The sequence below is a fragment of the Zootoca vivipara genome, chromosome 7 (assembly GCF_965207765.1).
Source record: "Zootoca vivipara chromosome 7, rZooViv2.hap1.1, whole genome shotgun sequence".
Taxonomy (NCBI): domain Eukaryota; kingdom Metazoa; phylum Chordata; class Lepidosauria; order Squamata; family Lacertidae; genus Zootoca; species Zootoca vivipara.
The window spans coordinates 83,741,093-83,755,193 of record NC_142590.1 but is presented as its reverse complement, the minus strand read 5'-3'; the positions used below and the strand labels follow the sequence as shown (position 1 = coordinate 83,755,193).

The 14,101-nt window shown below is 38.6% G+C and overlaps 1 protein-coding gene across 8 annotated transcripts in view; it reads left to right on the top strand.

Moving 5' to 3' along the window:
• The window catches only part of SYCP2 (synaptonemal complex protein 2), a 52,857-nt gene that overhangs the window by 25,579 nt on the left and 13,177 nt on the right, over nucleotides 1-14,101 (top strand). For 7 of the 8 annotated variants that reach the window (XR_015951190.1, XM_060277329.2, XM_088674698.1 and 4 more), the window contains 13 exons: nucleotides 339-469; nucleotides 561-925; nucleotides 2,456-2,580; nucleotides 2,782-2,809; nucleotides 3,124-3,197; nucleotides 3,280-3,337; nucleotides 4,752-4,807; nucleotides 5,408-5,459; nucleotides 6,139-6,307; nucleotides 6,794-6,858; nucleotides 7,406-7,585; nucleotides 8,561-8,762; nucleotides 12,348-12,571. Coding sequence is in view for 7 of the 8 variants with exons in the window: in XM_060277329.2 (XP_060133312.2) it covers nucleotides 339-469; nucleotides 561-925; nucleotides 2,456-2,580; nucleotides 2,782-2,809; nucleotides 3,124-3,197; nucleotides 3,280-3,337; nucleotides 4,752-4,807; nucleotides 5,408-5,459; nucleotides 6,139-6,307; nucleotides 6,794-6,858; nucleotides 7,406-7,585; nucleotides 8,561-8,762; nucleotides 12,348-12,571 (1,729 nt within the window). In the remaining variant the exon portion in view is untranslated. The remainder of the gene's footprint in view (nucleotides 1-338; nucleotides 470-560; nucleotides 926-2,455; nucleotides 2,581-2,781; nucleotides 2,810-3,123; nucleotides 3,198-3,279; nucleotides 3,338-4,751; nucleotides 4,808-5,407; nucleotides 5,460-6,138; nucleotides 6,308-6,793; nucleotides 6,859-7,405; nucleotides 7,586-8,560; nucleotides 8,763-12,347; nucleotides 12,572-14,101) is intronic. The other variant, XM_060277328.2, reaches the window with a different exon arrangement.

Below are 14,101 nucleotides of genomic sequence, written 5' to 3'. Positions count from 1 at the left end.
CAGACACCAGTGGGTTTTGCATTTCTTCAGGAAGATGGCAAGCCACTCATAACAGATTTTATGTGTTTCCTGGAGATGAGGAACCTTAAGGTTTTTTACTCTGTCTTATACAGACAAGCGAGTTAGCTCTGCAGCTTCTGAGCTTCTGAGCAATTGGTTTACAGTAGTCTATAGGGTCCAAAAAAAGAAAGAGAAGTGTGTTTCTGGAGCACTTTTCATTGCAACAGTGGCCAAAACTTCACATTCCTATGCTTCACAAAGCCTCCTACTAAGCAGGGAGGGACAACCACATACAATAGTGGTAAAAGTAGGATTTTCTCCCCATTTTCTTTATTTAGGTTACCTGGCATTCTGGAAAATTCTGTTGCAGAAGCTAGAACTCGGAAAAAACAGAAGTGTTGTGTACCCGAGGAGATAATATCACATTGTAACAAGCAGAATAGTGCACTGGGAATTACAGACCATCAAGGTTAAACTTTTACTTCATTTATTAAAAGTGTTAAATCAGGTTTTTCTTTAAATCCCATTTTTAACTTCATTTTATGTATGTGTGATATTAGGTCCTAATTCATGTAGAAAAGCTGTCAAGCCAAGAGTGTTCACGTCAGTATTTGAAATGCCTTCTCCAGGGCTGAAAAACAAACATCACAGCTATGGAAAAATCGTGGAGCAGCAGTACAATGAAATCAGTAAAATACCAGGAAAAACTGGCAATATAAAGAGCACAGAGTCACGTAGCAGTTTTAAACATTTGGATGAGAGCATATCAAAAGATAACAGCATAAAGCTTGCTCCCAGTAAACATGAAATATCACTTAAAGCAACGACGAGTTCAAGACATTCAGTATTAGTTATGGAAACCAATGATGATGCTAGCTTTGATGTTTCTTTTGGAAAAGGAACTACTGACAAGAAAACAGATCAGGTAAAATGAGAGAAGGCAAAGCAGCCTCAGAATTACTTTTCTATTTGGAAATCATAGTCATGACTTTTCAGATACTGTATTTTAATAACTTGTATATTATCACTACATCAAGTAACCCTGCCAGTTTACTTCACAGTTTGTTAAGATTTCAAATTGGTACAGTGTCACGCACCAAGCCAGTCAGTAAATCACACAATTCCAAAGCTACACGATCTTCACAAACCTGTCTGTGTTTCAGGCCTAATGAGCACAGCAGCTCATGCTCTGTAGGTTCTACTCCACGAACTCAGCTGCTGAGAATAAAAGTCCCGCCCGCCTACAGCCATCCATGTCTCCTTCAGGGTTTCTTGCAAGCAACCAGAGACTGCACCTCTGTGCAGCCTGCCTTGAAGAAATAATAACTTTGATATTTATATGACGCCCATCTGACTGGGGTGCCCCAGCAACTCTGGGCAGCTCTGAACAAAATATTAAAAATGCAGTAAAACGTCACCCATCCAAAACGTCCATGCACAGGGCTGCCTTCAGATGCCTTTGCTCCTCCCGTTTCATACCTCTTCTGGTTCCAGGGGGAATGGGAGTTTATTGCAGCAGGGGGATGGAGAATACCCATTACTTTCATCTCTGCCTCTGAACCTCCCTCTTCCCACTCGTCTGCTTCAGCTTCTGCCTCTGATTCTTGATGTCTGTCTGCCACAGCTCCCAACTCACTGAGCCCTGTTACCCTTTAACTTTTGACACCTCTTCTTCACATTCTTCTCCCTCTTCTCCCTATGTCATAGTTGTCCAACCATCACTCTGGACTGGGTTCCCCAGCTGGTTTCTCCCACCACTCCTCTGTGTTCAACCATACAGATATCATAAAATCTATTTAGGTTAAAATATTATTTCAAATAGGTACTGATAAACATTATCACTTTCAAAAGATATTTTTCTTTGAAATTGGTAAGTGCTTCATAAATGTTATCATTAAAGTTGACTGCATTTACAAGTGCCCTGGTACCTAAACCCGTGTTTAAAATTATTGTCACTTAATGGAGACAGTCTGCAGCAGGGATAGTGAACATTGTGCCCTCCAGATATTGTTGACCTACAGTTCCACCATCCTTGACTCTGATTCCAACCCTGATCTACAAAATAAAATGTAGGAAGAGACATAGCCTGTAATTCTAGGGAGAACTAATGTGAATAGGGGAGAAGCTTGCTTGTTTGCTGGATTTTTTAAAAACGAAAGTTTTGGAAAGATTCCATTCAAAACCTTTCTTGTTCATCCAGCTGATAAACTCCAGTAAATAACTCCCAAACCATTTTTGCTCAGCTTTATGCACACTTATCTCCTTACTGCTGTTAATATCATAACTGCAAATGGCTTTAGTGGAGCAGAAATTTCCTGCGTGTTATATGAATGTTCTTCATTTTCCAACTGGTATACAGACACCTTTGACTTTCCGAACAATGCTGTAGAAGCTGTACTATTTTACTAATCAGATTTTCTGGGAAATTTAACAAATTATTTTCAAAATCTTACAGAAAGCAAAACAAAAAGAAATGATGGAAACTACAGAAATATTACTAAGTAAAATCAGCCACCGATACAAAGGAATGGAGGGTGCAAAAAATACGAGAAAATTGTGCCAGTTCTTTGCTAACAGGAGGTATTGTATACATATTTTCTTTTTATAGTAGTTATTTGCAGGCTAGTAATGTATTTAGAATTACAATAGTTTACTGGTCTTGCTTTAATTTCCATGATATTACTTAATTCCCTTAAAACATAGCATTAAAGCAATATTTTTTACTAATGAATTTTCTGGTGTGAAATAGATTTATTATATTATTTTTACTTATTTTTACAGCACATCTTTAAATAAGTCAGGTTGTAAGGTATGTGGTTTTTCTATACAAAGAGGTATATTAAAATTTTGTTTTAAAATTGTTTCAATATGTAAGAATAAAATATACAATCATATAGTAAATTTAATGTTTGACTCAACCACTTATTAATCATTACTGATCTAAAACTCCTTAGTGATATTTCATCTTTAAGGTTTTGAACCTATTTGGGGACACCTTATGAGGCCAAAAAGCAACTTTTAAATATTAATATAGTTAAATCAGTCTTGTTGAAGTAAAAAAGGATTGCATGAGTTGAGGAGTATTGCTGGACAGGTTTTTTCTAACTCTTCTTTTATGCCTAGAAAAAAATTCAGAGCAGAAGTTCTAGAAGTTTAAAAACTACTACTTTGCTTAACGTAACTACTGGGGACCTTATGTAAGTAAAGCACCATCTCATACAAGTACAATAATTTAGATTATGAAGAGTATACTGAATAGAATTTTATCTCTTTTGATAGGGACGATGTCTACAACTTTAATCTGAGTGGATTTGATGAACCTACAGTAAAACTTGGAGTAAGATCAGTATTGTAGCAAATAGTGTGTTACTAATTATAAACAGATGATCACAGTCACATTAGGGACTGCTCTACATTAGGTAGGGTATAGCAGCCCAGATAAGGCAGTCAATTTGGGAGTACCATTATAATGGGAAGAGCAGTCCTAATGGTGGGAAGCGCAGAGTGACAGAGTCACTGTCACATCCTTAACCTTATGCCATATCTTCAGGCTGGATCCATAGTTGGAAATTTTCTGGCTCCGGCTCCAGGCATGTCCCCAAACTGGGAGAAATTTAGAGGGAACAAACTGCACTTAATGTAAATGAATGATTGCTTAGGTAAATAAATAATTATAACACCATTTTAACGCAATCTTTGCCCACATTCATTTTCTTTACATTGTATAAATGATATACCGTCTGGCATATTTTTTTTTTAAAAAAAAACATTTTATTCAGCATGCTGCTTTGGTGATGATGATTTTTTTTAAAAAATTAGTGATAATACATTAATCCAATTGAAGCCACAGACAACTAATCAACAGGGCACTCAGATTTAGGTGCATCAAATACATCAAAGAGTTCATCCTGCTAGCTCTGCATTCAGATTCACATCTGCATCGTAGGTAACTAGAAGAGATTTTGCATACAAAGATAAACATAGACAGAATAAAATAAAATCACTCACTGAAATAAAAGGATTTCTTTAAAACTGATAGTCCAAACACCAGACCCTGTCATTGTCTATCCACCTGCTCACGCTTCCAAATGACAGTCACTAGAAAGCCCAGTGAAAACGATGTGTTCCTATTGCCACCTAAAACAACATGAATGTTGCAAGGATCTCCTTTGGCAGAGTAACTCCAGCAGTTGAGCAATAATGGCAAATGAAATCTGTGTATATGGCAGTTATAATGTGTGGAATACAGGCTGCATGAAGCAGCTCACCTCATGCTTTATTCAAAGGGCAGCATGATTTGTATGGAAAACATGATTCCCTCAGATACCCATAATATTATAAGGATATATTAAATTAAAAAAGGAGCTGATTATATTTTCCATGCATCTAACATTTTAATAGGGATATTTGATATTCCAGAGGTTCATAATGTGATTTGGAACCATGTAAAAAGTGTTTATTTGGAAGGGGCTTATCAGTATCTAACCCTTTGCATTGCTATAGCTATATACAAAATAGACTTGATTAATGGAGGATATGGAAAAACAATTGTAGTATTTCCTATGCTGTTTCAGTCTCTATAGTCTTTCAGAAGGATACAGTCTGTTTTTGTAAATTTCATTACAAAAAGGAAATAAAAACACATGATTGCTTGGGTGATATAACCATCAAAATTAGATGAACCAGAAAAAAATTCAATGAGATTTGATTTATTTCTATTTGATTTATGTCTTTCGGTATTTACATTTTAGATCCAAGAATTTCATCTTACCGAACTGGAAGCTAGTACTGATGTTCCAAAGAAAAAGTAAGCATATTTGGATCATTAGACCCAAGTTCCTTTTAACCCACCTCATGATAATAAAAGTATAAGTACATATATTTTGATTTGCTTACTACAGTGGTACCCCTACTTACGGATGCGATCCGTTCTGGGGTGCCGTTTGCACCCCGAAAAATCCGTAAGTAGAGCACTGCTTCTGCGCGTGACGCAACAGAGCGCTCCTGCGCATACGTGCGTGGCGAAACCCGGAAGTATACACTTAAGGGTTTGCCACGTTCGCAACCCGAAAATCCGCAACATGAACCTAATGCAACTAGAGGTATTTTACATAGCCATCTCAAGACAATGTACGATAAAACAGCAAAATATAGGTAAAAATATAAAAAACCCATGGATTTGAAACAAAACTAAAACAGACACTTGTAGCAAAGACCCATTTATCCACCTTAGAAAGCTTGTTGGAACAAAAATGTATTCAGTTGTTTCTAGAAGTTTAGATAGTGGGCACCTGTTGTATCTTGATAAGATTTTCCAGACATTCAAGTAGTCAGAAAACAAATTAATCCAAATAGAGTACCTACTTTAGGTATAATTTTTACATTATTTACTTTATATTTGTTTCAGGAATCATGGAAATAAAGAGGAAATTATAATCCAAAAGAAGCAAGATAAGAAGGTATTTAAAGACCAGGAATACAAAAGAAGTAGAATTAAAAGTCCCCAATATTTAAAACAGTTTGACTAGTAAATACAAGGGGTGCAAAAAGCCATCTACGAATCATGAATGTAATCCATAGATTAATATACTCACAAATCCAAATTTATTGCATGGGGAGGCTTTCTGTGTGCTGGAAGTGGAGGAGGAGGGGGCTGCAGCGGCAATGAATGGCTGCCTAGTGTGGAGCAAAGCAGCCACTCTGTTCTTCTGTTAGCCAATCAAAAAACTACTAGGAGAGAAGGGGTAGAGTTAACTTGGGCAGACCTGAGAGGCCTGGCTCTAGGTGCAGTCCCGGTGGCGCGGGGCCGGGAGGGGGGCGCTATGCGGCAAAGCCGCACGGAAGCCATGCTGCGCGCTGTGGGGGCGCCGGCGCGATCTCCGCGCCTCAGTGCCAGGGAGTGCTATGGACCCAGGTTTAGCTACTGGTTGACAGTTGGGAAATAATTTTACCCAGGACCATAATTGGCTATTTTGACAGCCACTGGGTTTAAATCAGTCATGGTAAACTAGTTTCATTGGTTTTGGTTGTCTTCAGTATTTGACTTGTTTAAGGACTCAGTCATAAGTAATTTAGCTGGAAAGGCTCCTGCAAATTTAATGTCAGTAAATGGTTTATCAGTGTTTCCTTATTTTATAGAACAGAACTAATAAAAACAAGAAGCACCTTTTCAGTGACACAGATACAGAATATAGAGATGATGACAGGACAGATATTAGCTGGCTAAGAGAATCAAATAGAAAGCCTAAACTGCAGCTGGTTGACTATAGCAGACCCAGAAAACAGAAGTCTAAAACTCTGGATACAAGTACGCAATCTATATATTACAAAGTTTATAGCTGTAATGACCTTCACTTTGTTCTATGATAGTAAATGTCTTATTATTTTGCTGTCTTGTAGACCTTCAGTGTAGTATACTTAGAACATGTCAGATGAATTTGTAGAAGTGGATATTATATTTTTCCCTGACAGATTTAGTGGTGGAAACTAGTGATATTTTGCTGTTTCTTGAGTGGGTAAAATATGAAAATAGTATATCACTTACTGTTCAACATACTCCACTGGAACAAACTTTGTAGATCAGGAATGACAGGTTAGAGTTCCTGTTCAGTAATGGTACTCACATTTAAAATGGCCATATGTACCTACATTGAGGTGATCTAGGGCATGTTTAATGACATGACACAAAGATTTTAAAATTTGTTCTGAGTAGTGAAGCAGAATATAATTGGCCTAAATGAAGTTCTATTGCACTTGATGTTGTAAGGTTTGGTTTGGTTTTGTTTTGTTTTAGATATGTATTCTGTATCACCAAGCATGGGGGAAATTCCTCAACAGATGAAAACCATAAATGATAAGGTATGATAAAACTTTCAAACTGTATATCTTAGAAGCATTAATACTGAATCTATCCATATGACAAGACATATAAATAATCTGATCACATAAGCAAAGTCGATTCAGTTTGCTGTGCGATATAAGGAGGAGCTGTTTGGCCATTTTTCATTTCATTTTTTCTGCCTTGCTTGAAGCAGACCTATAATTTCTTTGAACTCCTATTCTGGCCTGTTATCTTTACTCAAGATTTGCCAGTCTTTCCTGTTCACTGAATTCCATGCATTGATTTGCCTGTTTTCTCTTCAAAGGGGGGTAGAAGCAAGGATTTAGTTTTCCTTGCTTGTGTTCACCATAGCGTTTCCTGACTTTTTCCTGTTACTTCTGTTATACTTTCCTGCTACTAGCGACATGCCAAAGAGTGTTTTATATATGAGAGCCATTTTGTGTTATTCCATGCCCTCACATTTTGTGGTTGGCCCCCACTTCCTCAAAATTCTGAATGTGCTCATTGGCCTGATAATTAATAAATCATCACTAACACGTTCGTACATTGTTGGAATAAATAAAGGTACCAGTTTCTACCTATCAATGTGATAATGATTCTGTGGGGAAAGCAGCACCAGCCAGATCAAGACAACCCAGAAAAGCAGCACTAGCCAAAAAACGTTATAAAGAACTCTCAGATTCATCAACTGAAAGTGAAGAGGAATCAGTACACTTAACTAAGAAAGACGTTTTAAAAGAACATGTAAGTTGTAATTTATTGTGCAGCATTATTAATTATTTTAGATTCTGTTAGTGTTTGCATTTTAAAGACTCCCTAGTAAATTAAAAATAATTGTAAATATGTTTAAATGCCCTTATCTGAACTGATCTTAAACAATCAAGCTGTAATAATATAAATAATACAATATAATACAGTGGTACCTCTGGTTGTGGACACGATCCGTTCCGGGGTGCCATTCGCATCCCGGAAAGTCCACAATCAGAGCTGCGCTGCTGCGCACACGTGAAGTGCGAGAAAGTAAACACTTCCGGGTTTGCCGCGTTCTTAACGTGAAAAGACTCAACCTGAAGTGGACCCAACATGAGGTATGACTGTAATAGAAAACATTTTTTAGCAGAGGGTAAGGATCCCATTTCTCCCTAGCACTCTGAATTTGTAATTGTACAAATTTAGTGTTGTTTTAAGCACCAAATAAATGCCCATGATAGATTGTAGTTCCAGGAGAAGGGAAACATAAAAGGCAGAGAAATGTGTGAATATTAGTACCAGATTAAAGAAGGAGAAATTGAAATACTACAGGAAAAATACTAGGGCAAACATAGCATGATAGAAATAGTTACACCCTTGGATTGCCACTTTGTCTAATGGTAAAACACCAAGTAGAATTCAATGTCACTCCATGATATATTTTCCATCAGTGTAAGCCTTTAAGTTTGCCAGATAGAATGATTCCCCTTTCCTTCTTGCCCTGTGTGCTGTTCTGGAGGTTTCTTTTGACACACACCTCTGCCAAATCAGTTTTTGGGGAAGGATGGAAAAGCCCATTGTACAAGTGGAAGTATTTTTGCAGGGCTTCCACTGATGAAGATCATTAAGTGAATCCTGCCCAATATTTTTGAATAAATATTTTAATTATTAATTTTGTTTCCAGCATAAAATTTCCCGTGTACTTAGTATCTAGTGAAATATGTCAGGTTTTTTTTTTTGTATCTCCAGCCAGAACACAAAAGTATGAAAAACAAAGCTGTCAATCAACCAAAGGTACAACAGTGTGCTGCTTCCAGTGAGGTAACCAAAATAAAACAGGTACAGCAAGTAAAACAGTCCACTAAATCAAAAGATAATGTGCCGAAACAACAAATGGAGTTTTCACCACTGTCTTCGTCTGAGAGCCTACCTTCTTTTGAGACACTGAGAAGTAAGTTTTATATTTTTACTTTGTTATTGTGTGATAATACTGGGTAAATACTGAAACTTAAATACATGCATACTGGTACAGCAAAGCATTAAAACATAAAATTATATAATCATAAAATAAAATAAAAACTAACAGTCGTTTATAACACACAATATTTAACAGTTTTGGGATAACTAAAATAAACTAACAGTGAAACCCAGCAAGTTTTTTTGTGATTTTGTTGCCATACATCTCTTAACACTGATTCTGCAGCTGGAGCAGCATCAGGAAACTATTCACTGGATAGACACCTATTAAGAGCTCTTGTTTGATGCTTTAATTTGGAGGAAATGGCTTGATATTCCTCTTCTAGAAGCAGTCCTGCCTACCACTTCAGAGAAAACAACCAATTTTTGTAGGTGAGGCAGGGGGGATGGGACTGGGACTTTTTGCATAAAAAATAGAAAAATAGGAAAAAACATAACAAATAAAAAAGAAAATCAAGAAAAATAAAAATAAAACAAAAAGCACAAAAACAAATTTTATTTATATCTTAACTTCGACTTTCCCGTCTCTCCCTTCCCGAGTCTATTTTAAATCCCATTATACAGCTTTCACGATATTTTGCATAATAATTCAACAATTAAAATTCTTATTTTTCACCCAATAATATAACTTAATCAATTTTAAAAACATCTTAACTGTCTCTAATTATTTCCCTTAGCCTTTAATTCCCCCCTGAAAAATATACCATTTTCCCAATTCTAACAACATCATACCTAGAATATTACAATTCCTCTTAAATCTTCCCCTCCCTCCCCGGGTAACAATTCCCCCGATTCCCCAACCAGCTCCTTAATACTTTCCATTTTCAGACCTTTTAAACCATCCATTAATTAAAATTCCATAAAATTTTTCACCCCACTCCCTCTCTTGACCACTCTAAACCACGCCATTCACTCCTCCTCCCCTTCTGTTGTTTCAACTCTTCAGCCAGTCTTCCTCCCCCATCTTCATTTTCCTTGTCCCCTATTATCGCCCATCTTCTGCCTGGATTGTGTCCCCCTTCTCTCACTAGAGAGGCACAAATCCAGGCCCAATATTCTTCTGCCACAGCTTGGTTGTCTCTAGCTGGGACCTGGTCTCCCCCTCCCACTGGAAAACCAGAGCCCCAAATTCCATCTTGGTCTGGAGATTCTTGAATCAAATAAATGTCCTTCGCAACCTCTCTCACAGGTTGCTCTTGGTTACCAGTCTGCTGCTCCTCCTTTTCTTCTTCTTGTGATTTTTGTTACAGTTACACATTTCTTGTACCATTTCTTGGATTTGTTCCAAAATGTACTGTAAACAGTCCTCTTCTGATTGTAGACTGGGTGCTTTGGCTGTCTGCATTCTTTGTCTTCTCATATTTCAAAAGAAGGCATATGTTGTAGTGGCGGAGGTGGTGCTATATTCTTTTACTGAGATTTTTATCTGAACTAATTCATTTGTTTTATTTCCAAGATCTGATTGCCTTTTAAATTCCAAAACCTCTCAGAACTCAAATTGTTATTGTATCTAATAGTTTAACCATATAATTCTAGAGTTCAAGAGTTCACAGTAATTGATACTTTCCTTTCCTTTGTATCCTCACAATATCGGCTAGTCACGGCTTCAAGGGTCTTGCTCCCAGATTACAGGGGGGATCATTTGTAATCCAATTTATATATTTTGCAGAGCTCAAAAAATAAAGATTCTCTTCCCCTTGGCTCTGCCACCTAAGGGAAGGGTTCGAGTTAACTTTTTAAGGAGAATTTGAAGCCTCTTTCAAACAAAGCGGCTGCAGGCAAGCTAGCTGCGACGCGGTTGTCTCAGTGGGGGGGGGGGAGACACACGACCTCCGTTTCCTTTTTTTATTATTCCCCTCCCGTGACCAAATTTCTCATTTCAATCATTTATCAATTTACTCACAGTCCAATTCTATTTTTGAAAGGATCTGCCGCTCTGTTGTCTTCAGCTCGGAGCTTCTCACCGCCGAGGCAGCAAAGGACCCAAGGCTCCGTCACGATCAGTCTGCTCTCGTGGCTCCAAAAAGGGGCTTACTGGGCAGCGATCGTGACTTCAGGGGGCACAGCTGGGTATCCACATCCCCAGAATGCTCTATCTGGGGGTTTTCTGGGGGGCTGCGGTGCTCATGCGGCTCCCCCACCCCCCCGGCGGCGATAGGGTCCTCGGAGATCGAGGCGATCCCCGCCGAACGGCAAATGGTGGCAGACCGGAAGTCTGGGGACGGGGACTTTCTAAGAATAATTGAGAGCTGCTGAAAACCTACAATTTATGCTGAAGGGGAAATGACTTTTTTTTTGGTACCTACGCAACACAGACTACCCTCCAAAAGCTGCTGGGTATCTGTTAGACTCAAGTAATTCTAGATTTTTATAGTACTTTCTTTACTGTTTCTTTCCTGCTACCTCTGAATTGCCAGGCTTAGAAGTTAGATCTGATAAATTAAGAGAGCAACAGGAGATAACAAATTCACTTACTCTGTTACTGACAGTCTAGGTAAGTGATTGTGCTTTTCTAATGAAAAGTGTAATGTCTGGTGAGTAAAAACTCTGGAAGAAAACTGCAAGAAAAAAATTCTGTGTCAAGAAATCCAATGTTTCATCCCTGGAGAGGGATGATAGTTGTGTGGCAAATGAGCATAGCTCATTGACAGCACATGCTTTGCATTCAAAAAAGAGAGTCTGGGTTCAGTTCTAGTCATCTTTAGGTAGAGTTGGAAAAGACACCTGTCTTAAACCCTAGACTGTCACTACCAGTCAGTGGCTTGACTTAGATGTAGAAGCAAGGTGTTGGTGCACACTGCTCAGCAGTGTCCACTTTTCTCCTCCCCTGCTGCTGTCGCACTGGAAGAAAGTAACCAAAGTACTGGCTTAGCATTATGAGCAAGCCATCACTCATTGCTGCACCTAAACATGCCACAAGCAGTAATTGGATTCCACTTGTGGCTTTTTGGAAAGAAACAAATCACAAGAGCAGTTCACCTGCAGCAGTAACCCAGTGCTCTAATTTGTTTCCTCCCAGCATAGCAAAGGCAGGGCCGGGAGAGAAGCAAATTGGATACTTACTGAACGTCACACACTATCATGCTGCTTGTTTGCATTAAAACATGTTTGATTTTAAAATATGGTTTAACATATGAACCAGATGGACTAATGGTATGACTCAGTGTTAAAAGGTTGCTTGCTATGTTTCTGTACAATGAAAGAACACATGTTTTACATGCTTCAGATCACAGAAATCGCCAGTTCAAAAGAAGACTGGGAAAGATCCCTGACTGAGCCTCCGGAGAGTTGCTGCCTGCTAGAAGATAAAATGGGCTAGAGGAATGAGTGGCTGCTTTGAGTGATAGATAGCTTCATATATTCATCATGCCATAGCTTCCCTTCCATCATGAGTTTATAGTAGAATGTAAAATTAATATGGAGTTGAAATTTAGAACTGAGGTTGGGGAGGAGAGTTCACAGCCTGAGACTTGCACAAGCACATTCTTAAGTGTTCAGTGGTCAAATGTTGTGTATGAACAAACCAATATGTTGAATTATGCCTTTACTGTTTCTTTAGGCTGGCAGAAGGGAACAAGGGAGGAATCTACTGATCATATTTCAGAGAGAAGGTCATCTTTGTCACCCTTGCTTCACACACCTGAAAAGGAAGAATCCTTGAGCAATATAAAAAATGTGTCTGCTTTAGTGAAAATGGAAAAGTTAATGCAGGTTCCTGAAAAGGACCAAACACAGATGTTTGAATCTGAAGACCTGTCACCTGTTTTAAGTCCAGTTCCTTCGGTAAATATGGAGTATTTTTTAAAAGCCCCCCCCCCCGATTTACCTTAATTTAGATATTATATTAAAAACTATTAGCTTAATATGTGGAGGCCATACCTATGCATGTTTGCTAGGAAGAAACTCCCATTTCAGTGGGCTTACCCCCTGCCTACTACTGAATTTGCTCATAAGTCTGTTCACACATACATGTGGACTCTCATCTTACCACACATTAATGGAGGCACAACTTTGGTTTCTTTTAATCTGGAGACAGTTGCACACCACAGTGGTTATTGCACTATGCTACGATCAATTTAGAAATTCCAACACAGTCTTTCTTAATTAGGGGAATTATCAAGAAAACAAAGATGTAACTAAAAGTGGCAAGTGATAAGTAAAATGGCTTTGTTGCTTAAAGTGCCAATACAGTGGTACCTCGGGTTAAGTACCTAATCCGGGGTTCCGTCCGCACCCCAAAAAGTACTTAATCCGAGCGGCGCTTTAGTGCATGCACGAAGCAACTATAGAGCACTTCTGCGCACGCGTGTGGCAGAACCCAGAAGTAAACACTTTTGGGTCCGCAGAGTACATATCCTGAAAGTACGCAGCCCGCAGTATACTCAGCCCGAGGTATGATTGTACAGACATGTAAAGCAGCAAGACAGTTGCTACAAGTTGCACAGACTACCCAAACCCATATTACATGTCCTGTAACCTTATTCTTAAACAGTTTTTATTACAGAAATAGAGATAAGCAGATTTGGAGAGTTTGCCTTATATTGTGTGAGTATGGGCACTAGCCAATGAGCAAAGTTGCACAGAGAGCCTAAATGTTCTACAGGAAAAGCTGAAATCCAAATGGCTGGGGTTTAAGAGAGTAAGATTAGGTGAAAGAGCAGAAATGGAAGAAAGAAGCAAGACCCTAATAATTACATCCCAGGGAAGGAAGAGTTAAGGAGACATCGTTTCTTGAATTTCACCATGAACTGCAGTGACATGGTCACAACTGAGTCCAGGGTTCCTGGCATCAATTCATTTGATTTGTCTTGGGGTATTTACAATTACATTAAGCTTGCAAAGTAAAGTTCCTGTGCTCTCAACCTACTTAAGTTAGGATGGGAAGACTGATAAGACAGCCCTTGAGCTGAAGCCTGATTCTACCCTTGGCTCCTTAGAGCCCGCTTGAAACAGTTCCAGAATTACAAAAGGTTTGCCTTTTGGAATAATTGGCTTGAGCTTCCTACAAGGGGCCTAACTAATTCCAAATAAAATAGCATATTTGGTTGAGGAGCAGGAAGGCAACGATAAGAAATCTAGCCATTGGAGCAGGTTTGAAACAGAGCAGAGTAGAGCAGTATTCTGGGCAAAAGGCTGAACAGTTTGGGGATCAGCAAGATACGCACTTACAGGAAAGAAGCTTGCTGTCAGGCTTAAAGACAGTTCTAGACAGAAGGGATATTGAGTGTTAATTATTTCCAAGTACTGAGTCATTACCAGACATATCAATACAACTTTCCCACTGCAGAGTGACAGAAAGGTCTCCCATGATGA